The sequence below is a fragment of the Urocitellus parryii genome, chromosome 1, assembly GCF_045843805.1.
Source record: "Urocitellus parryii isolate mUroPar1 chromosome 1, mUroPar1.hap1, whole genome shotgun sequence".
Taxonomy (NCBI): Eukaryota; Metazoa; Chordata; class Mammalia; order Rodentia; family Sciuridae; genus Urocitellus; species Urocitellus parryii.
In genome coordinates this window covers 21,818,219-21,842,664 of record NC_135531.1, presented here as the reverse complement: position 1 = coordinate 21,842,664, position 24,446 = coordinate 21,818,219, and the positions used below count along the sequence as shown (strand labels likewise).

Below are 24,446 nucleotides of genomic sequence, written 5' to 3'. Positions count from 1 at the left end.
TAACTCCATTGATATGGGAAAAGTTCAGCTTATGTTATCTGGTGAGAAGAGTGGGTTATAGAGCAAAATAATTGCTGTAGGCATAGAAAAAAATATGGGATACAAAACATATACAGAGTTTCTCTTTTCTAAACCATATTTAACACAGTGTTTTATTTAAGTTGTCTGTATGGGGGAAAAAATGATGTGCATCCCTAGCTTGTACATGTAAAAATGCTAAGCATGTGCAGTGAATAAAAAGCTTCTTCTGGTTAATTTCTTTCTTTTTTGGGGTGGAGGGATAGTGGTGTGCCAGGGATTGAACCCAGGAGCGCTTAATCACTGATCTATATCCCCAGCCCTTTCTATGTTTTATTTTAGGGCCTTGCTAAGTTGCTGAGGCTGGCTTTGAACTTGGATCCTCCTGCCTCAGCCTCCCAAGCTGCTGGGATTACAGGCATGTGCCACCAAACCTGGCTCTTGTAGTTAATTTCTTATCCTCATGGGTCACATACTTAAGGAAATAGGTCAGAGTTATTATTGTTGAGTGAAAAGACTGAAAGCAATTCTATTTGATTTTTAAATTTTCTCTGATTTTCTACAGTGAATCTTGTTTACATACATAAAGATGTTTTTGAAAGAAATTATACTATTATCCTTAATGAAAAGCTAGCATGTAAGCTTGTATCAGATAGCTAGTGTTTTATGTGTTCTTTGTTCTTAATTATATTTCTCATAATCTCTGAATGTTTGAGTCTCTGAGTATAAAAGCTTTTAGTCAATCCCCCTCTCCCCTTAGTTGGCCTAATAACTATTACTTCATTCCACATTCTGGCTTATATTTCAACAACTGAATGTCCTAAACATTATCTGACACTTATAAATGCATGCACGCAGTAACTTGGAAAAACGCCTTTATTACAGTATAAATCTTGCAAGTAACTTTAAAAATTATATTGTACCCTTCATTTTGAAGACTAGAAAATGAGAACCTTCTAACTTGTAAGAAGGTTCATTCATCTTCTGTCCCATTTTATAATTTATTGGGAATAATTGAAGTGTTTCAGGAAAATTCATTCTACAGGGTTTATTTAAGTGCCTAGAGCTAAATAAATCAGAATGGAGTTTTAGCATGCAGGGAAATGGTGGAATGAGAGGTATTCATCTTTTTGCCTATGAAGTCCAGTATCAGCCTATAGAAGCTCTGTGGGTTAGGAACCTGACTCTATCTAATTATCTCAGACACCCCCAGGCCCTAACCTCCTGCAAGGTGCATGATGAAAGTGGTCTTGGTAATAGCAAACACTGTCTCTACACTTACTATGTGCAAGGCACCTTACTGAGCATTTTTAATGCAGTGTCTGACTCCTCACAGTAGGTCTCTATGGTGTTTTTTAACCACTTCTTGGGAGGTGGGGAAACAGCTGCCCTCTGCATAGTGATATATGAAAAAAAAATGCAAGTTTTTTTCTTCCAAGTTAGCTTAAAATTTCATAGTTATGGACACATGCTCTGAAAAACCATTTTAATAAATTAAAATTTAGCTTACATTGGAGCATTTTCATAAATGTCTGTAAAAAGTGAGTCTGAACAGATTGAAGTAATAGAAAAGGTACAAAAACTCTTCAGTGGTGCATGAAAACTTTTTCAGATTGATCATTTCAATGTTTGCTGAATTTTACTTTGTTGTCTGAAGTATGTAAAACCCACATTATGTGCTAAGTAAAGTAATTGGTATAGTCAGGACACCAAATAAAATAATTCAGAGGTAAAGTAAGTGCACAAGTAATTCTAATAAAGTGGTGATATCCTGGGGGTAAAAGTGACAGCATTTATCTGGGCTTGAAGGAGTTTTGACAAGTTAAGGAAACTAGCATGAGCATTAAATCTGGGCAGTAGTTGGTTTTAAAATTCCTGTGGGGACTTATGAGGTTGTCTAAATTAGTACCTAAGTAGCTCACCACTTTTTAGCAGAATGTTCTTTAGCAAGGAAAGTGTATTGGAGGAAAATGTGGCACCTTACAGTTTGAAACTTCAAGTCTAGATCTTTAGTGTAGCGTGATGGCTCTCAATATCCCATCTTTGTTTTTAAGTTCCAAGTTTATTTTACATTTTTGTGATTTTGTAGCCACAGTAATTTTACTTCTTTTCCCTCTTGGCATTGATGGCAATCAAAATATCCTGATTCTTGGATTGTTATTTTGATTTACTTTTTGATCAGTTGAGCCAAGTCTTTGAAAACTGAAAACTTATAAAGGAGTGTTTAGGTACAAGCATGCTCAGTTCTTGCCTACCCTACTGTTTCTACTGTCCTTACATTTAAAGAACTTTTTTTTTCCTTCCTTTTTTTAAGGAGAGAATTGCCTGGGTAATGTTTGGTTCCTCTTTAAATTGCATTGATGATGGTCCACTGTCTTCTGGTATATAGTGTTTTGGGAAAGTCTGAGCCTGCCTGATTTGGAAAGCCTATGAAAATAACTTACTTTCCACCTGGGAATGAATAGAACTTTTCTTTCATCCTTTAAAACAAAACAAAACAAAAACAATTTTACCAAAATGTATCTTGAATTACAGGTCTTCACCTGCCTCTCCCTACTCCCAATAAATTTTAGTTATTATTTGGATAGTTCTTTTTATAGACAAGTTTTTCTTTAGCTCAGGGTAGTTTTCCAATATTATGTTTTTTATTTCTTAATTTTGCTAAGATTCCTACATCATATAGTTCTCAGATCCTCCTTTCATATCTTTCTTCCTCTCTCTTTTTTTTGCCTCCTTTTTTTTCTTTCCTTTTAAGCTTGTCTGTTACTTGAACACCACATTTTCTAGATTTCCCCAATCTGTTCTTAACTCTTCTAAAACATTTTAAATTTGGCCTTTCTACACGCTTTTCTCTGATTCCAGATTGTTCTTCAGAGCAGTTTCATAGACGCATTTTTCATTTGGTTGAAAGCTTATATTAGAAAGCTTCTCCAGTTTCTTAAAAGAGTATGATTCTATGTTGTAGGAAGAAGTGGGCCCTGATTCCTCAAAGAACTTGCCTTCTGGAGTTCTTAGGCAGAAGCTTTTCCTAGAAACTGTGCTCTTTCTGTGACTAATTATAGAGGAAGGCTATGCTCATCCAACCTTGAGGAATGAGATGGTGTCTATTGGATGTTATAAGATTCTTATTCAATATCACAGTCAGAATGAAAGGGAAAAGGGAAGGGAAGGGAAACTGGACAGGAAAACTAGAACCATCATTACTGAGCTTTGCCATTTCCGAAGTCCAGCTGCCTGAGGAGCACATGGGTAAGAGTCAATTGCAGAAGGGGCTGTTGTCTGTGCCCAGACAGGGTGACATGGCTGGGGTGGTGTCCTCTTCTTGGCTGGGCGTGATTGCCTTCCTTAGGCACTGGTCACACATAGCTGTACTTTTGTCCTCCCATGTTTGACTGATGTGCTGTTGGCATCGGTACACTTCATGGTGACCCCAAGTGGCAAGTAGGCAGGCCCAAATCACCCTCATGTCACCTTTTATCCCTCTGAATTAGGCCCCATGAATGGGGTTTTGTTGGGATCTCTTCCAAGCATTTTCCTGGCAGGCAAAAAAGGCAGCTTGTTGACATCATTGGTCCAATTGGCCTTTCTTCAAATTTGTCCCATCTGACCTAAAACTACAAGAAGTATCTTGAAATTTCTAGCTTGGGCATGTGGTCCTTTCATGTTTTCCAGTGGAACGACAAGTTGTACCTTAACGTTACATTCTACAGTTCATTTTAATGGAACTTTGACATATCATTTAAGATATCGATAAATTTCCCCAAAGCTCATATCACTTTAGGAGCTTAGAAATCAATTATTCTGTGAGTAGGAGCAGCTGCAGCAGAAGCCTCTGGACTTGCATCGTCTGCAGTGTATCTCATTTGTGCTCTAGCTGGTCAGCAAATCTAGGTCTGGCCATGGGAGGTTTATTGTGAATGTGAACATCCGCTAATCCTAGAGGGAAAAAAAATTATTCAAAATTACAGAATGGAATTTCCCTTGGGAGTGTGAATAATAACCATGTTAGCTAACCCTTGCTGAATGCTTACTATGCGCCAGACACTATTTTAAAAATATCTGATTCATTTGATTCCCACAACAGCCCTGTGATAGATGTTACTATTATGGTCTCTCAGCCCACAACTGAGGCACACAGGAATAAAGTAACTTGCCCAAGGTCACAGGGTGGGAGCTAGGCTGCAAACTCAGGCAATCTGGTGTCTGGTCCATACTTTTAAGAACTATTTTATACAGCACTTCAAAAGGCAGGAATGATGCTGGAGATCTGTGGTCTTCTGCTAGTGTCAAGAATTTGAATCTGAGAGAATAGACAGACGGAAGCCAGTTGCTTCCCAGTGGCAAGGAGATGTCAAGAAGAAAATGTCAAGATAATAACAAAAATTGCAGTGGAGAAGAGGATAAAATAAATATCTTAGGGAGATTGTGAAGGTTGGCTTTTTCCTCAGTATTTTTAGTAGCAACTCTGCTTTAAAAACCCACTCTTCTACTTGCTTTTTACTCATTCATTGAATAAACATTTGTCTACTCCTGGCCATGTACCAGCCCTTGTGCTAGATGCCCAGAACGCAGAGGAAAAAGTCATAGTCCTTGCCCATGATCTCACAATCTGTGGTCACCAGTAGCTGAACACCAAGTGGCTTTCAATAGAAATTGTCTGTAAGAAATAAGTTGTGTGTGGCATACCCTGGAAAATAAAGTTTAAGAATTTCAAGAGCAGCTATGTTTTTAAATATCATTTCATTTTTTTAACCATAAATGGACTCATTCGTTTTCAATGCATGGTCAGACGCAGATTCTTGACATCTTACATTAGGGTCAAAATCCATAGCACAGGACAACACTCCCGAGTTCCAATATTGCTTGATTCAATTGCCTCCCACTCCACCTCACCCCCACCTTTTGGTGATTTTTGTGTGTGTTTACTTGTCACCCAGCACCTAGCTGAATCATAAAACGCTAAGACAAGGCGTATTTGGAGAATTCCTTGTGGACTCTAAAGGTAATGAATGAGGCTTTGCATATGTGTAGCTCAAAGAGTTTTCCAAAGTTCTCCGTGTTTGCCAGTGTCCTTGGTTTTGATGACTTCTCTGCTGCTCTGAATTAGAAACATGCAGTTACAGAGTTAAGCCTTCTTGAGCTTGCCTGGGAGGCCCTCTGTCCTCTGGGACCTGGGGAGACGATGGCGGGGAAGCCTGTCTCTACACAGGCTCATCTGAAACCTCAGACAGATCAGACCGATACTGAGTGTCCTGGCCCCTTGTCGCGTGCTCTTAAAAACTGCTGACCTCTGCCTTCAGATGTCAGGCATAAATAATTTCTTGGAATTAGATTTTTTCCTCCTGTGGATGGATATTGGAGTTTATTCTGGGTTTGCTATTATTGGAGTATAGAAAGGCTATAACCAGTAAGCCCTTTCTTGAGAACTATAAGAGTTCTGTTATAAATAAATCAGTGGCGTCTCTTGTCTCAAACACATAAAAATATCCAGACTACTTAAAACTGACCTCTGATAACATTAAACGTTGTGCTTATATATGTGTAGTATTTTGATTATTTAAGTCATTTTCTATTTTCTGAAGCTTCTAATCCGAGTTGTAGCACATATGGGAATTTAGAATGATAATGGTGAGCATAGCTTAGCACTGGAATGTTCCCTCAAAGACAGAGAAAGTTCTATTTGAATGCAGTGATTCATTAAAGAAAAAAAAATCCAGATAGATCTTCTAGAGGGGTATTATGGAAGAATATGAAAGTTTCCCCATCAAGTATAATATGTTCAGGAAGTCAAATACATTATCTCTTGTTTTACATTTGAAGAAACTGAGACACACAAAATTAAATAACTTCTTCAGGGTCACACAGCTAATAAGTGTCAGAGGCAGGATTTGAACCCAGAAACCTAGCATCCAAGCTCTTACCCCTGAGTTTTACATCCCTCTATAGGAGACATGAAATGGGAAAACCATATACAGGTTCAACATCCCTAATCCAAAAATCTGAAATGCTCTCAAATTCAAAAGCTTTTGAATGTCATCATCATGTGATACCACAAAATGGAAATGGGATCTCTGGTTAGTCATGGACAGCCGTGAACAGTTTTGTATTGAAAGTAAGCCAGAGCAGTAGACAAGAATATTTAACTCCCAGAGATGTTGGCATAAGAAGAGGGAAGTGTGGCAGCAGAGCTACAAAGATCCGTTAAAAGAGTAGAAATGAGCTAGAGAGACAAATGATGAGAGTCAGATCTCCTTCCACAGTTCCGTTAAGCATCTGTGCATGTCAGTGTACCCCAAGAGTTTGGCAAAGAGGAAGAAATATCAATAACAATGCCCAGCAAAAGTAAGAATCAGATCCCACAGCCATTTCAAGCTGCCCTCTCACCTGCTCTGGATCCTGGAATCTCTGCTTAAATCCCTCATCTCAGCGTCCAGTTGGGAATCGTCAACCAGCCCTCACTCCTGTCCTACCTACTCAACCTTCCAGTGAAACACCACTGGATACCACCAAAGGATTCCTTATGGAGTTGTACTTTCTACCCCCAGCTCAACCTTCAGAGCTGTCTGAAATCCCTTTTCTTCACTTCAAGTGGGTTTCCTTTCCTGTTTCCCCTGGGAGTTCTTGGGGATATCACCATGCTTCAAGCTTCTTAGCCACCACTGACCCTGCTTGCTTTGCCTCCTGCTTCCCTGAGAAAACCTAAAAGCCACAAAAGACACACTCTGACTTCTTCTCTACCACTGCACGTTGGCCCCTCCAGCCTACTACCTCAGAGGCAGAACCTGACCCTAATTTACAAAGATCAGCTAGCCGCCTGCCCGTGCTGCATCATGTGCACCCCGCCTTGCCCTCTTATCAGCGCTGCACACACACCTCTTGTATTTTTCATGTCTCTCTCCACTGATTCCTTTCCTTGCCTCCGTCTATAAACATACTTAAGTGTTCCTCATCCTGACTAATTCCTTTCTGAATTTTCCTTTCTATTGAACTGCTGTAGCTTTCTGCTCTTTTTAAAAACTATTTTTTAGTTATTGATAGATCTTTGATTTATTTGTTTATTTATTTATATGTGGTGCTGAGAATCGAACCCAGTGCCTCACACATGCCAGGTAAGTATGCTACTGCTGAGCCCCAGCCCCAGCCCAGCTTTTCTGCTCTTGAGAAAATGAAGTGACTCATTACAAGTCCCTTAGTCTCCGTGTGCCTCGGTTTCCTCATCTGTAAAGTAGGCTAATAAAAGTACTTACCTTGTGGTGTCATTTTTTTTTAAGATTAAATTCTAACACTGATAATTTTTAGTGAGTTTAGATAATATTAGTCTCCGGGGCTTCATAGGGCTTGGTTCACAGTATTTGTCTAGCACTGATGAAAGACCATGTAGTAGTTATTAGGTGTGTTTATGTCCTCAAAGTCTATAGCTACTTGAGGTACGAGATTATTTCATATCCATTTTTTATGCCTAGGACTTCATGTGGTACCTAAGATATCTCTCTCTCTCTCTCACTTGAATGTAAATGGAAGAGTGGTTGAAACCAATTACTTGGAATATTTTTTTTCTTGGAAAGGTAAAAGTGACTTTACTTATTGCTAGATTCGCCTGTCTTCATGAGACCTTTACCTCATGTGACATGGCTTTTAATGTAATGTTTTAATGCTGATCAACATAGCCAGAGAAAGAAATTTGGTAGGATTATGTGGAATTGAAGTATATTTACATTTACAGTCTGAGACAAAGGAGCCAGTGGAGAAGGGGTTAATCAGTAGTGGCTCCCTTAATGGAAGGAAAACAACAAAGCTCTTCAATGCATAGCTTTGGGCTGAGTCCCTACCATCTGGTGGGTGAGAGTGGGAGCTGGGTTTTGGAGGTGAAGTAGACAGATGGTGTCCATTGGCCATGCCCTGGAACTGCCACCCACTGGGAGTCACAGTCCTTAAGGATACTTTAGAAATAGTATCTAATTACAGCTATGCCAAGTGCTATGCAAGAGAAGCACGGGAGTGCCAGCCCTGTCCTGGTGACCAGGGAGGGACAGAAGTACAAAGGGCAGGGGGCAGGTGGGGATGATTAGAAAAGCTGGTGAAGTGGGTGGGTCAAAGGGACCTGCCTGATCCTGGATAGAGGAGTTCATGGTGATATTCTGTCCATGACACAGCATTCAGCATTTATGTGGTCAAGACCTTAGGAACCACCGACAGCTCATGAAAGGGAGGGTGATGGATTTCAGGGTGAAGAGCAGAGAGTATCACCTGCATGTGTGAATGATCTGAAATAAACGTTTCCCTCTGGAAAACTCATTTTAGATGAACTCAACAGCTGTTGGTCTAAAGGAACAAGTATTATATGGAAAGCTCTTTATAAAACTGCTGGGCTTTTCAAAAGCAGGAGAATGTGCAAATGATGTCTTGGTAATTTTCTAGGTTTCCAATGAACACTAAAGACAACCTTGTGAGGCTTCATGCAGATCAATTTGCTATTTGTACTCTCTACTAAATGCATCTTACATTTTTTAGTCATTTTCTCTTTATTAACCTAAATATTACTCACTGCAAGGTCTAAGTCAGGGACCAGTCAGGAAACTTGCCTGCCCAGCTGAATTCTCTCCCTTCCTTGGTGTTGGTTCTCTGTTTCACTCACTTAGGTGACTTTACCTCTGATATTCTGTTTTCTAATTTTGGTATGTTTCTGATAGTGCTGTGTTTTATCTCCACAACTATATAGACAATATGGTAATGACTGCCAGTCAGGTGAAAGACACTAAGTAAATATTTGTTGAATGAATGAATGGAATCTTGTATATTACTCTGCATCTAGTAGATAGATAATAATAAGTACTGGCTGGTTTAGTCAACAGGGGAACCTGCTATATGAACTGAAGCTTCCCTATTTCTTGTCCTCTATATTAAAACTTTGAAATGTGTGCAGTTTGGTGGTGGGGTGGGGGGGGGAGACAATCTGATATTCTCCCAGTGCAAACACTGTTTACTTTCTCTTTCATCTTAGCCTTGCTGATTATATTGGCAAAACAATCTGCTCCCCATCAACTAGAGTGAAAAGTGCAATTTTTCCAAAATAATCTTTCAAACAGACTTCTTCCAGTAGCTGCTCCAGCAGATCCACACGGCAAGACCTATTCCAATTTGTGATGGTTTGGGCTTTAGCATCTTTCCTAAAAAAAAAGTTAAAGAAACTCGTTCTCTTCCTGGCTCACTGTGTGCTATTGGATTATTCTGATTGGGCTGATAAATTTCCAAACTCAAGCCTGAATGATAGCCATATGTCAGTGACCACTGAGTTTCCACAGATTTTTTTTTAGTTCTCCAGGATTCAAATCAAAATAAAAGAAGATGATGCCATGTCTGGCCAAGGGCAGAAGTTGCCTGTTGCCAAAGCCCCCGCATTCCTCACACAGTGGCATGGTGTTTGCTCCCCTGGATGGAGAGAGGCAAGGTTTTCAAAAGTCTAAGCCTCAAGGGAAAACTCTTAAGCAAGTGGGTGTCATTTGGAAATGATTTGATGAATAGGAAACGTACCGGCCAGCCACTGAAACTCTCATTTGTGATATATTAGCAGGAATGTTTGGAGCCCACACTGAGGGGAAGGTCTGCCTTTCCCACATGCAGCCCTTCATAGCTGACACATTACACATGTCTCTGGAGCGTAACATATGGCTTCCTGAACTTGTAAATGTGGCCTCGTGTGCTCTGTTGAAATCGTGTCTGTTTAAACAGTCTCCTGAAAAACTGAGCCATATTCAACGAGATAGTTTTGTGTCCATGAAGGTTTCCCTAGAGCCCTTTAAAATGTGATTTCTAAGGAAAATAGTAGAAAATTGACCTTAAGGTATCACCTGCCTCTACGTGGGTTAAGGGATTGTCAGTCCTAAGTTGTAAATATTGAAAGATTCATAGAGCATTAGTCAAGAAAAAAAAAACAGTCTAGATTATATAGTTTGTTAATAATCATAATTTGGGACATCTAATATGCTCCAGGCCAATTATGTATATTTATTCTAATTCTGAGAATAATTTGCAAGTAGGAGGATTTCCTGCATTTTATAGATAAAATTAGGGATGCAGATGGCCCGCTCAAGATCAGCTTGATGGGAGGCAAGGATTAGAATTTCAGAAACTTAAAAACCCTTGACTCTGAAATCTGTCCCTTCTTTTCTATACCTGGGGCTCTTTGGTTGGATGAGCTACGTTTTTGCAAGTGCTTCTGCCAAAAGTTCGTAGCTTTATCAGACTCTCCTGGTGAGTTCATGGGGCCTCTAAAAGATTAAAGACCAGATTTTGGTACCAGATTGACTTTCTAATAGAGATTAAGAAATAGTAAGTGGGAATGTAAACCATCAGAGGAAGAGAAAGAGGAAGGCATATGATTTATTAATTACTATAGAGAAATCCCCCCACACAAGAAGAATGCACAGTTTAACAAGTAGTTTTAAAATGAGGGTATGGTTGGGCATGATGGCACACACCTGTGATCCAAGTGGCTGGGAGGCTGAGGCAGGAGTATCACGAGTTCAAAGCCAGTCTCAACAATTTAGCAAGGCCCTAAGCAACTCAGCGAGACCTTGTCTCTAAAGGAAATATGAAAAAGGGCTCCCCAGCCACTGTGACTCAGTGGTTAAGCACCCCGATTCAATCCCTGATAGGAAGGAAGGAAGGAAAGAAGGAAGGAAGAAGGAAGGAAGGGAGGGAGGGAGGGAGGGAAGAAGGAAGGAAGGAAGGAAGGAGCATCTGTGAAGCTACAAGTCAGTTTGGGAAACAGAGCAGTGCCCAGGAGTGTTCCCAGGTGTCCCTTCCTGACCAAGCATCCCATCCTCAACCCTAACCTCCAGCCTGATTTTTAGGGCAACCTTGTCCTTGCTTTTCTTTATAATGTTACTGTCTGTGTCTATTCCTAAAAAATGTGATTCCACTTTTCCTGCCTCCATCTTTATATGCATGCAATCATACTACTGTGGGGTTCTGTGTGTGGGTCTGCTTTCAACAATATTGTTTTTAATATCCATTCGTGTCATTTTAGCTAGTTGTAGTAGTTTGTTCAGGTCATTACCCATTGTTTGACTCTTACAATCTACTTATCCATCTTCTCTTATTGGATATTTGTGTCATTTGTAATTTTTGCCTCTTATGAGCAATGTTCTTGCTATTATTATTCTTAAACAGGTCTAACACAAGTTTCACATGCAACTTGTAGGGAAAGCCTAATGTTTCCCAAACTTTTGTGGGAGACAACATACCTGGTTCTGCAAGGAGAAAGTGGAGAATTCTTTTTCTCTTCTCCCCTTCCTAATAAGACCTTGTGGAGGAAGAAAATTCATTCAAGTAAATTCTCTGGTTAACCTTAGCATAGTTCCAGTTGTCCCCAAACTGACAGTAAGAAACATTGAGAGCACTTACTGAAGCTCATGATTTCAGGGCTCCACCCCAGTTCACTGGATCATCTCCAAGATGGGGCCTGGGATTCCGCAGACTTAACAAGCACCCAAGTGGTTCTCATGACTGGGAGACGCTGGCTTCATTCTGATTGAATTTATGAGGCTTTATGAGGCTTTGCTCCTTAGTCATGAAGAGATGTAGAGAAAATATACATATGATTAAAATTTTGGAAAGTTGGCCTTTTGTAGAAAAGTTAAGGGAACTGGATTATTTAGCCTGTAAAATTTTTAAAATCTGAAACATGATTTAATAATTGTGTGCAAAAGAGTGAAAGTTTTATAAATGGAAAGCACAAACATTTGCAAAGTTAAGAGAGACTTAGGTTAACTAAGAGGAAGAAACTCCTGCTAAAATCAGCATCAAATACTGAGCATTTTTTAGACACCAAGGGGGTAAGAAATAAAGGCTGCTGTCAGTGTCTTCAGGGAGCTGAAGACAGGAGACAAAATGAACAAACATGAGCTGTCAAACAAAAGCCACAATGCAGTATTACATCAAGTCTAGACTACAGGCTTCAGTGGAGCTGAGTAGGTGGCCCTTGGGGACATGACAGAGTAGAGAAGCAGAGAAAGGTCACAAGAAAAGGCCTGAGAGCCTGCAAGGCTTGAGCAAGTTTTAGAAGTTAGCCTTTACATAGGTGGCTGGACGGCAGAACATTCCAAAGCAGTGTCTTCCAGTGTTCTTTACTGTGATTCTCCAGTAGGAAACGTTTCATATCATAGCCCAGTATACACATACATATAATAGACATGAGTTTTATAAAGCATTTAACCTTATTAAATGTGATTACTTTATGTTTTCTTTTTTCCCTCTTTCATTTTTTAAAAATATTTTTAGTTGTAGATGGACACAATACCTTTATGTATTTACTTACTTATTTTGTGTGTGTGCTGAGGATCGAACCCAGTGCCTCACATGTGCCAGGCAAGCGCTTTACCACTGAGCCACAACCTCAGCCCTCTTTCATTTTTTAAATATGTTACATTAACTAGTTAATATGTTGAAAACTCTAAGGGGACCAGGAGCCCACCGTGGGGGCCAGCCTTATGGAAGAAGTGCTAATTAGAGGGGAGGATTTTCAAGGGAAGTAGTGACTGGTGACATAGTGCTCTTTAGAAGCCTTCCTCAATTCTGCAGTATGAATGAATTACTGTGGAATGTTATGGCAAAATTCCAAACTTCATCTCTTTATCCAGCCAACCCTACCTTTGGACGTGGATTGACAATGATTTTTTTTTTTTTGAGATTTCTCTTCAAAGTTTGATTTTGATTTAGTACTTTCAGTAGAGGAATGTGGTAGGGAACAGGCATTGACTTCTGGGTACCCAAAAGCAATGACATTCCAAGTGCTTCTTAAATGTTTTGCCTTGCATTGTAAGTGCCCATGCAGAATGTGGTGTATGGAACAGTTACAGAGGAAAGGAAGTAGGCAGTATTTCCATGGGTAAGTTTAGGAGGGGAAAGTGGTGGCACCTAGAAAGCTGGGCAGCATGGTTATGGCCAATTATGTGTCTCAGAGCTAATTGCAGATAGCCAGTGATCTGGCCCAGGACTGAGAACCTTACAGCACTGGCTCCAGGCAGTGGAGGTGAAAGACCATCACCCATCACTCTGGGTGGTGGCCTTTCACCTTGGAAGCCTCACTGTTCAGAATCCAGATTTGTGGAGCAGAGGTCTAATTAGGACCCTCTTGCTCTCCTCCTTGAGCATACTTTTGAGACTAAAACTTTTACCTTCTTTCTGCCTTTCCCAACTGATGGTCTGCCCTCTCCCACCCCTCCAGGGCTTGCCTCTGCCTTTCCTCATTCTTTCAGATGGTTCCTTTCTCTGCTCAAACTCTAAGACCTTCAGAATATATGAGCACCTGTCATTTTCCCTATTGCTGCTAACCCTGAGCCCTGTCAGCAACCTGCAGATTGAAAGGTGTTCTAGATTATTTTTTCAGTATTTCCTTGTGGGAAGCCATGCTTTCTTTGCCTTTTCTCCAAGAGAAAATTAGTGTCCTGTCTGCTTGCAGAACAGACTTTAGATAAGAGGCTTTTTAGACCTAAAGGAATGTGTAGTTGACCTTGCCCTCCAAAGAATAGGGGTGGGGGAACCTTTCATGCTGTGTCCTAGAAAGGTTGAACTCTCTGCAGATCCATGTGGAAGTGATTTTAGGGAAGCCCTACGATCAGATTTTTCTCTACTTAAAATCGGAGTGCCTTAGCAGAACTGAAAAGGAAAATTCTTTCATATGGCCCTTCCTTTGCTTAAGTAATTTCAGTCCTGCGGTCTAAGATTTAATATCCTTTTGATCTTCCCAATCCGGTTTTAATTTGGACAGTTAGGGTTGAGGAAGGATTTTAAAAGACAATAATTTTCCCTTTTAGGATAACATAGGTGGAGATTATTCATTAAATGTACTTCATAAACTTTTTTGGTTTTTTTGTTTATAAAATACACTCTGGGGGTAAATTGACTACAGTCTTTCTCTAGTAAGAAAGAGACTTTTTGCTACAGTTGTTTTGTGCAGTCGTTAGTAAACCTTCCTACTCTACTGACAAATTCTTATGCTGGGACAGTGTGCTGCTTGTGTTCGTCTTATTTGTAATTGAAGACGCAACCTACTGTCTTGTTTGTGAGCAGATTGATTGTTGTGGAAGGAGGGTAGATGACATGGGTCCTGACACATTCTTACTTTGACAAGCTTGATGAAAGGAGCCGTGTAATCTCTATGGTAGCCACTGGCTCCTGGCACATGAAGTCTCAAAGATGTGTGCACTAGGAAAATTTTCAGTACTCAGGAGCCATGTGTGACTCTGGGATTAGATTTTGCTTTCTAAAAGACAAGGGGGCACTGTCTTAGACATTGCAAGATTAGCAGCACCCTGGTCTTCACCTTTTAGGTGCCAGTGGTCCTCCCTGATAGGGACAATCAAAAATGTTCCTAAAGCTTGGCAAATGTTCTTGGAGGGAGGAGGGCAAAAATCACTCTGGATGAGAATCATTGGCCTTGTGGCTACAGTATTGGTCAGTAGGAATATAAAACAGTTCCATTTTCATAGATGGTACTATTCTAGAATAATCCCTAGCAAAGTTTGATTGGGGGAAATTTGCCGAGAGTAAAGATTTTGAACTTTTGAAGAATCACAGTGGTCATTCAACCCAAAGACTTGGGAAAGTGAGACACAGAGAGGTTATGGGTAACTAAGGGCACATAGCAGGTCAGTCTAGAGTTTGGGACTTCAGATTCTTGAATCCTAGAGGACAAACTGCTGATTTTCCTTCAGACTCACTCATTCTTACTGTGTTCCTGCACTCAGTGATGAACACTGGGGAGAAAGAAACCCTGAAAAATGGGAGTGACCCAGTCCGGAGGCTCACAGATTTGCAATTTCCTGGGCATATCTGCTGGGCCCACCTTTAATCTCTGACAGGGTGAGTCCTAATGGGTCTCCCGGTTCCATCAGCACAGAGATTGGGAACACACTCCTGGGGCTGTGGAAGACTGTAATCCTTTAAAATTCCCTCTTTATAGCTTGCCAATCTTCAATATTACCTCTATCTGCTCTCTTGTCATGGTCCACAGTAAGGCCTTTAATAAGAAATGCTTGTGGTTTCTTAATCTTCAAAGATCAAAAGGAAACACAGAGCCCTGAAGATCTATCTGTAGAAAATTTTAGGATTGAGCATACTAGTAGATGCCTGTAATCCTAGTGACTCTGGAGGCTGAGGCATGAGGATTGCAAATTTGAGGCCAGCCTGCACAGTTAAAAAGATCCTATCTCAATGAATAAACAAACAAACAAACAAAAGGCTGGGGATATAGCCCAGGGATAGAGTGCCCCTGGGTTCAATGCCAGTTTCAAGGTGGGGGAAGGCAAAGAGAAGAGACGCAAGGGTTGGGAGCTTTGGGGAGGGAGGACATTGTCAGTCCCAGGGTAATGATGTCCACAACTGAAGAAGCCAGAAAGTAGGATGACCTCATTGCCTGCTGCGGGGGTGCCTTGGAAACTTGGTTGTGCCCAGTGTTTTTTCTCCCTTCTCTCTTCCCTCAAATCCTTTATGTTTACACACCTTCCAGGCCCTCAATCCTTGATTCTGTTCTCTCATCCTTTGCTTCACAACCTTCTGTGGCTCACTGCTACCTTCTCACACATTTGAAACAGAGATCATCTATCCCATTCCTAAGAGTAAAGCCTGTTTATTGTTGTTGTTGTTGTTTTTCATGCACATGAAATTTTTGCTGTCACTGTGGCTGGCAGAATTACTGGGTTTAGAAGTTATTGGTGGAGGTATTGCTGTTAGATTTTTTTTCTTTTTTTAGTTGTAGATGGATACAATACTTTTATTTTATCTATTTATTTTTATGTGGTGCTGAGGATTGAACCCAGTGCCTCCAACATGCCAGACAAGCTTCTCTACCAGCAAGCCACAACCTCAGCCCTTGCTATTAGATTTTTTAATAGCTTACTCAGGAACTTGTTTTGTCTTTTGCTGATACTTTGTTTAGTTAGTAGCCTGGACAACTACTTAAAATCATCATGACTCAAAAATCAAGGCCCAGTAAATAGGCGAGAAAGAGTAGCCATAAATACAGATGAAAGAATTATGTGTACTTAAAGCCTAGGGTAACCTTGAGCTGTTGGCCAGTTGGATTCTGTAACACAGTGCACTTGAGTGAGTTGTGGACTAGGTCAAAGGCCAACATTCTCACTCAGGTGCTGGCTGTCAAGTTTAGCTAGGAATTAGCTAATGTATAAACTGACCTAGGTCTTTCTAAGTTGCTTCATCTTCTCAAGAATTCTTAAAAGGAATAACTATCACAGTTTGCTGATGGCCAATATATCACTGAACTGTTGATGTTTTCTTTGAAGACCGAGGCCTACTTGAGTGTCTCCATGGTGAAGGGGAAGGTATTTATAAAGCTGCCCATTTGGGAGTAGGTTTTGATTTGAGCTAGGTGGACCAAGGTCCTGTGCTTCAGCATGGCCGTGGCCCATGTTGTACATCAGCGCTGACTCTTCCCTCTGCTCCACAGACCAACGAGTGGAACAAGAATGATGACCGCCTGCTGCAGGCTGTGGAGAACGGAGACTCGGAGAAGGTGGCCTCTCTGCTGGGCAAGAAGGGGGCCAGTGCCACCAAGCATGACAGCGAGGGCAAGACCGCGTAAGCCAAAAACACTGGTTCCCGTATCTGCCCATTCTGGGTTTCAGAATATTCCCTGGAATCCCGAGTGTCCATGAGGGAGTTTCACAAGTGCCTTATGGGGCCTTTGTGTAGTTATTGCTGTTTGCCCTCCCACTCCCATGTTAAAACGTGTATGAGGATGTTTTAATCTGGTTTCTGTCCCTTCTAATTCCAGATGACACTTTGAGCTTTCCCCCGAGTGGCTGTTTGTTATCCAAACATGTAACCAAAGATTTCACCAGAGAACAAATAGCACCAAGATTGCTACCAGTTAGTGGTTGGGAAATAAATTTTAAGATAAGAAACAGCAGAAAAAGAGAAAAATATTTTTTTTTCTGTAACCCTCAAACCTTACTATTTGTAATTTATGGAATCACCCACTTCCATAACATAGATAACTACATGAATACTGTAGTATGATTTTGCTTCATGCCTTGCTACACATGGTACTCTTGCCTTCTATAAAAGTTACATATTTGAGTACAAGACTGTGTGTGTGCACTTGTGCATATAGGCACCTATTTAGGTATTTTTATCCATTCTTACCCCCATGGTATTGTAGAAAGGTCAGTGACTTTGGAGCTATACAGGCTTGTTCTATGGAGCCTATCACTTAAGAGTTAGGTAATCCTTGAACCTCAGCTTGCTCACTGTAAGATGGACATGATATTATTTAATTGCTAGAGTAATTATGAGTGCAATACAAGATACCAGAGTGGGTTGCCCTCAAAAACAGGCTATGAGACAGGGACTTGGGTGCCAGTAGTTTTTGACTCCAAAGATTCCAGAAAGCATGGGACACAAAAGAGCTCTGTGTAGGATTTATTGCAGGGAATTGGGATGCTTTCCTGATGAGGGTTTCTGGTAGTTTGTTTAGACTTAGAGCAGGAGTTAGCAAACTATGACTTACTATCTACTTTTATAAATAAAGTTTTATTGGAACACAGCCACACATGTTTATTTAATCATTGTCCATGGCTGCTTCTGCACTACAAAGGCAGAACTGAGTAGTTGCAGCACAGACCATGTGGCACACAAGCCCAAACTATTTACCATCTGGCCTTTTACATAAAAATGTTTTGCCTAAGATTAGATAATTCAGAGTTATCCCACCTGAAGGGTAAGGAAAGTGGGGTGTATCTCTTAATTTCCTGGTCCCCAGAAGTTGAGTGCTGCTCCTAGGGGCTGTAGTGCTCCTTGCCAGAAAAGGTGCAAAAGTATATGGGGCACCCACATCTATAGACCCTGTATGGAGAGAGCCATCACAGTTCCCAGCTAATGATAGGCACTTGACAAAGTCAGCTCCCTTCCCTTCTCATCCAAGATTAGTGGTTCTCCATCCTGGGAGCTTTTGTATTAGTATTACCCAGATGCTTTTAAAAAATACTGATGCCATGTGATACATCAGTCAGCAAGATGTTCCTAATTGCTTGGTCTGGGGGGAAGCCCAGGAATCAATATTGTTTTCTCCTGAGATTTTTGGTGGTAGGCACTTGGCTTTTCAACTACTTTGTATACCTCTGTGTAGCCTTCTTGATATCTACTCCCCCAACCTTGCTTGTAGACAATATTTTATACGTGAAACTGCAGGGAAAAGGGGAGATAAATGTTTGTGATCATTTTATCTAAGATGATACTCACTGAAAAGAAGATAGAAAATCTGGATTAGCGGCTTAGCCACAATTATGAACACCTTAACAAATTTGTTGTTTTGGTTCATATTTCTTGTGTACGAAATACATGACTAGACAATCATTTTCTACTCTCTTTTATTGTGGTAAAATATACATAACATAAAGTTTACCATTTTTGTAATTTTAAAATACACAGTTCACAGTGTGGAACAACCATCCTCACTATCAGTTTCCTTCCCCATTCCCCTGGCAACCATGAGTCAGCCGTACCTGGATTTGCCTATTCTGCACAGTTCTTATAAATGGAACCATAGAATATTGGCCTTTTGTGTCTGGCTCCCTTAACTTAGCATGTTTTCCGGGCCCATCCACTTTGTAACATGTATTCATTCTGTTCTCCTTGAGTAGTGGAAGTGCAGTTATATAGACATCACAGATCTCCCTGAACTAACTCTAGACATAGTTCTCACACTTCTGACTGTGCACTCACAAGTCAGCTATTTTTCATTTTTCTTTCCATGATACATAATGTGGAAAGTTAGAAGAATGAATGAAAAAGGAAGAGAGGAGGTAATTATTTTTCCAGTGTAGGATTTTCCATAAGCAATCATCTGTCAACACTTCATTTTTCTGCTTGGGATATTCCTTTTGAGGATTAAAGTTATTAACTGGTAACTGTAAGAATTTAATTTTTAAAGGCACCACAAAATTCAATCTTAGTTTCATAGTTTCGTTCAGGCCTAAGGGTCTGAGTATTGAGAATAAGGTAGGGCTGTGAGGTAGGAAACCTTCTTCCTTAACCCTTTGTCATCGCATAATAATACCAATTCTGGGGCTGTGTTATGAAGTGGACAGTTGGTTGCCTTGCCTCAGCCTGATCACCTTTGGAAGTCTGAACTTCTGTACTGAAGTTTAGTCTCATCTGTGCATCCTAGACTGAGTGCTCACTTGAAGTTTTTCCCTAAGCTGTGGAGATTTTTTCTGTAGTTCCTCTTCTTTCCAGGTGCCTTCGATTTGGTAGAATGTGAAATGGTAACATTCTAAGAGTGTCTCTGAGTTCATGTCAGAACCAGTGCTCTCCTCTGCTGGAGCTCTTGGCTAGACCAGCCCTTGGAGCTGCCGGGGTGGCATGTGTTGATGGACACCTAAGAGATGTTTTGCTTCTAAGGATAAGGCCCCATCACTCTTGAAAATTAGGTCCTGGACAGCACTTGGCCTCATTTTCTGCCTGCTCATTAAGAGTTTACCCTTCCTTTTATATAGCACCACATCAAAACTAGGCTGGAGGCCTATTTTCTCGAGAGCTTTTGTGATAGTACATTTTGTCATTTGGTATAAAAATCTACAATTCCATGTCAGCCCCAAGTCCTGATTTGGCTTTCAAGGTTGTCCCTGCGGCTCCACCCTTATCTCAATGTTATCTCCCAGCTGGCCTTCTTCTGGAGGTGGGGCTGCCTGCTTCTGTCCTCCTTCCAGGTAAAAATGGCCACAGATTTGCCCAGTTGTATTCAGTGTCCAGTGTATTCCATTGTATTCAAAGAACAGGAACAATAGGAATGTTCCACCTATGAAAAGCCTTTGTTTTCTGACTCTTAACACAACAGGGTAAACTCTGTGAGGACAAGCGTCAGACCATTTTTTTGTAGAGCCGGTCTTTCTTGGTATTCCATCCTTGTCAAAGGGGCCGTTGAATTGCCATTTACTGAAGCGACTTTTCAGTGTGGAGAAAATTGCTCTTTCTGCTGAGAGGTGCTCATGGGTAAATCACCCAGAAGTGAGTTAACTTGGGATTGAGAGGAGAAAGGACTATTCCAGTGACTGTCACAACCTGTACCCCCAGTTTCCAGGGCAGCTTAAATACAGAAATACTTAGCTTGTACTTCCTAGAAAACCAGAGGACCCAGAAAGTCCCGAGAATGTGCTGGCAAAGGCAGCCATCTCTCAGACATTCTCCAGAAGCTTCCATAAGCCAAGGTCAGAAACCAGATGGGTGATTGGGTAATTCCTTAGACTTTTCAGTTTCTTCCTGAAATATTTCCTTTCTGAGAAAGATAAGAAATTAAGTCAGAATTTTTTTTTCTCCCTCTAGGACTGATCAAAGAGGGGTTTAAAAAAAAAGTGAAAGCAATCAAATGACTGGAATTCATTTAGGAAAGAGTAAAAGAAGGGTGGGTGTCTTGGTCGGAAGAGAAGAAAATGGAGCAGGCCAGAGTTATAGCTGCAGGCTGTGTTTATGGAGTCAGGCTTGGCTTGCCTCTGCCCCATCTGTTCTCTTTCCACGGGGGAGACGTGAGGAAGTGGAAGGATGTCAGTGCCCTGAAACCTCTTACCGGAGAAGAACCTAATTGTTTCAAGATGGTTTCCCCTACATTTGGATGTGCCTTTAATTAAAGTTATGTGTTTGTCTTAGGAACAACCAGACTAAATAAAGTCACTACTGGGACTGTTGTATGTGAACAAATACCTACCAGGACATGTGTGTATAGACTTTTAAAAAAAATATATGTGTATACACACATACACACACACACATGCATGTGCTTTCATGTAGCCCACGTTGCAGAAACCTGATCATTTGGGCTTTGAAAGCAAGAATTTGTGAAATTATTGTTAGATTACTCTATGGAATTTAAACATAACGTGGGGGAAGTAGGCCTTGAAAAACAGTACAATAATGGGCTTTTCTAGCTAGTGTCTTGTTGTTCTTTCTGTTTTCTTGTTTTTTCAGAATAGGCATGTATTAGAAATATTATACCAGCAATTCAGGCTTAGACATCAAGTCATACCACCTGATCAGCTTCCTCCAGTTCTTCTCTCAAATGCATGACAAATTAATTTACCTGAAACCGTTACCTACTATATATACAATTGCAGCCTCTATCCTTCCCTGAAAAATTACCCTATGTATTTCTAAGACCTTTTGACATTTGACATAATGATATGCTATATCCACTCTGATTTGAGCTATGTGGATTTTTGACGGCAATAATAACCTCTCTTTGTACCTTGCAAGTACACTCAAGTGTTTGTGTTTCATGAATCTACTAGTTGGTAGGTACTCCTTTAGTCTAAACTGTTCCAAACTGTTGTGAACAGATTTTTTTTTTAAAAAAAGAGCAGATATGGGTTTTGACTGCAAGAGACATAATGTCTAGTTAGGAAGGTAAGACCAGTGAATATACTGGTGAATAATTATAATTATATTGCTAATCTGTAAAATACTGACCATGGGGGGTTAGGACAGGAGTGCTAATGTGATACTGGGTAGCTAAGAAATGCAGCCTGTCTGAGATGTAAAGTGAGGTAACTTGGAGAATGAATGGATGGGTAGGATTTGGGTAAATAAAAGGCAAGAGGATGGTGTTGAAAAAGCAGGTCAAGCACGTTGAAAAGCAAATGATACCAGTGCCATTATTCCCTTATTTAACAGCTTATGATAGCCAAGTTAAAGGCCCCCACTTGGCACTAGATCATTTATTCTCAACTTGACTTTCATTAGAATCACTTGGGCACTTTCATTAGAATCATTTGGAAAAGGCTAGGTTCCACCCTCAGAAACTGTGGGTTTACTTGGTATGAAGTGTAGTCAGGGCAGAGGGATTTTTGAAAGTGATTTGAATGATCAGTCCAATATGAGAAGTCACTACACAAGAGAGTCACGTTTCCTAGACTTCTTAACAGGTGGTACCATGATAGGTCACAAGCAGGCTGAAGACAGCTTTCGGAGCCCAGATACAAGTATACACACACATACAAGTATATATGTAATGCCTGTGCACAAAATAAAATTTAAATGATAGCGACTTTTGTCTTAAATATGTTAAAATAACATAATTCCTGAAGTTTAAAAAGGCAACAGTGTTGTATGTTAAAGCAAAACATTTTGTTGCATAATCGTGCAGTAGAAGGAAGGTATATAACTGAAGTGAGGTGAAAAATAGATTTGCAAATTAGAAACTATACTGACAAAAATATTGGTAGAATCCCAGGATTTTTCATTTTAAAATGTTTCAATGTTTTCAAAGTTGAATTAAGTATATTGAATATGAAGGATTTTAAACACTCAAATGGGTAATTATTGCCCAGGGCCAAACCCTCTGGCTTTGCCCTTGTCTGGGTCATCTTGTGGTGGAAGGCACCAGCCCGACCTGCCCCCAGTGCAGAGGTCAGGGGAGCCTGGGAAATATGGTTCACTGTGATACAGAGCAGAGCAGGGGAGGGTAGGGTGGATCTTGGAGCACACAGGCAGTGACCCGCCCTCAGTCATCACTCGAGAGGGCATGCTGGAGCAGGAGGTTCTCACGCTAAGCGGCAGCCGGGCAGTTCACGGGTTCAGGATATAGGATCACTAGCACACGCCTGTCTTTCACAAACCCTCCTGCTTTCTCACCTCTGCTCCTGCCTTCCTAAAAATGCCCATCCCATGGAATTCTGTGTATTATCCAGTGATCAGTTTTACCACCTCTTTCATGAAGTCTTTGCTAATTTCCAAAGCGGAAAGCAACTGCCACTCTCAAATCACCCGGGATCTGCGAGTCTTGGTTACCTAAGTGCTTATCTCTGTTATCAAGCTACCAGGGTTAGAGCCTACCCTTTCCTAATTAGTAAGAAAGGAATTGTTCTCATATTGGATCAGGGGCTTTCGCCTGTGTCGTCCATTCAGCAAATAGTTTATTTGTTCATCCTTTTAGAAGACCTTCTCAGGTTCTCTCAGGTATTTCTCATGGGATATTCTTAGTCACCCTGGGATAAATTTATGAAAAGGAACGTGTGACTTGGAAAGGTTTGGAAATTAATACAAATCACTTGTTTTAACTGACAAGGCTGGAGTCTGGAGGTATATCAGTGTCTATAATATGCAAATAATTTGTCCTAATGGAAATTTTATAAGGTCCAAGTACTGTTCCCAGGCCACATTTGAAATCAGACAGTCCTGAAGAAAAAGAGCTATGGCTTAAATTAAATGTTGTGGGATCTCTTAGCTCTTGAGTACGTGGTCTTTCATCTCAGTGTCTCCATTGTCCTGTCCTCTGGAAACCCTGTCCCTAGAAGTATTATTGCTGATGCTATTAATTACCACATTGTGGGCACTAAAAGGACAGTAATGTTATTTTTATGGCCATTTTTTTTTTTTTACATCAGTCTCATTTACTAGACCCACTTAGCAGGGAAATGCAACAACTGTTTCCCTTTCTCAACCTGTCTGCTACATGGTTTCTACTAGAAGCAGTGATCAGAGTTGCTATTACAGTTGCCTTGGAAATTGCTGAAATCTGGTCTGCATTGGGACTTTTGGCTGGAGGGATTTCTTCATGGGTCAGTGGGGTTAATACCCACCAGCAGAGAGGAATTTACTTTTACTGGGCTTTTATAATTAGAAGCTATTAGACTGTACTGCCTTCTTTACCCTCAGATTATAATCTGAAATGGGACTCCAGACCTTTTAATCCTATTTTTAGGGTCACCCCAACTGAAATATTCCATGTGAGCCCATCCTCATTGAGCTCAGTGACCTACAATTCAGATGTGCAACAAAGATGTGCCCAACCTTCCAACAAACAATTGGAGAGTTGGGCTAGAACCATAGGGTTTTAGAGCTAAAAAAGACTTTTTTTTTTTTTTTAAACATATAGACTAGTTGAGTGAACTGAATTTGAATGACTTTACTGGAAGATTGTATTCTTGTAAAATTTTCTATTTTCAGCTTTTCATTCTTCAATATCTCCTCTCTAGTGATCCATAGTACATACAGCTTTTGGTATGAAATGGTTTGAGGATGGTAGCATTGAGAGCAAAACCAGAAAGTACTGGAGTTGTAGTTCATGTCTTCCTGCTTTGCCAATGATCCTAAGTTAAACTGAATGTGCCTCAGAATCAGCTGAGGCGTCTTGCTGGATTCCACCTCTGGAATCTGAGCAGGAACCTGAAAGTTTGCATTTCTAACGTATTCCAGGTGATGCTGACACTGCTAGTCCTGGGCCTGTGCTTGGGGAACCCACCGTACACCTGTGATGGTAAACTTGGCGAAAGGACACAATTTCTCTCCCAAGCACCTGCATGACCACCTAAGAAAAATTCACAGTTATGACAGTGTATGGCTGTACCTTAACCTGAGAAAACTCAAAAATTTTAGAATAAAAAAAGCAAATTCAAAGCTAAAGATTTGCATTATCT

The 24,446-nt window shown here is 40.6% G+C and overlaps 1 protein-coding gene across 2 annotated transcripts in view; it reads left to right on the top strand.

Annotated features, from left to right (window-relative positions):
- Rai14 (retinoic acid induced 14) overlaps positions 1-24,446 on the top strand; it is a 137,174-nt gene that overhangs the window by 67,169 nt on the left and 45,559 nt on the right. For both annotated transcript variants that reach the window (XM_026390127.2, XM_026390126.2), the window contains exon 3: positions 16,487-16,617. In XM_026390127.2, the coding sequence (XP_026245912.1) occupies positions 16,487-16,617 (131 nt within the window). The remainder of the gene's footprint in view (positions 1-16,486; positions 16,618-24,446) is intronic.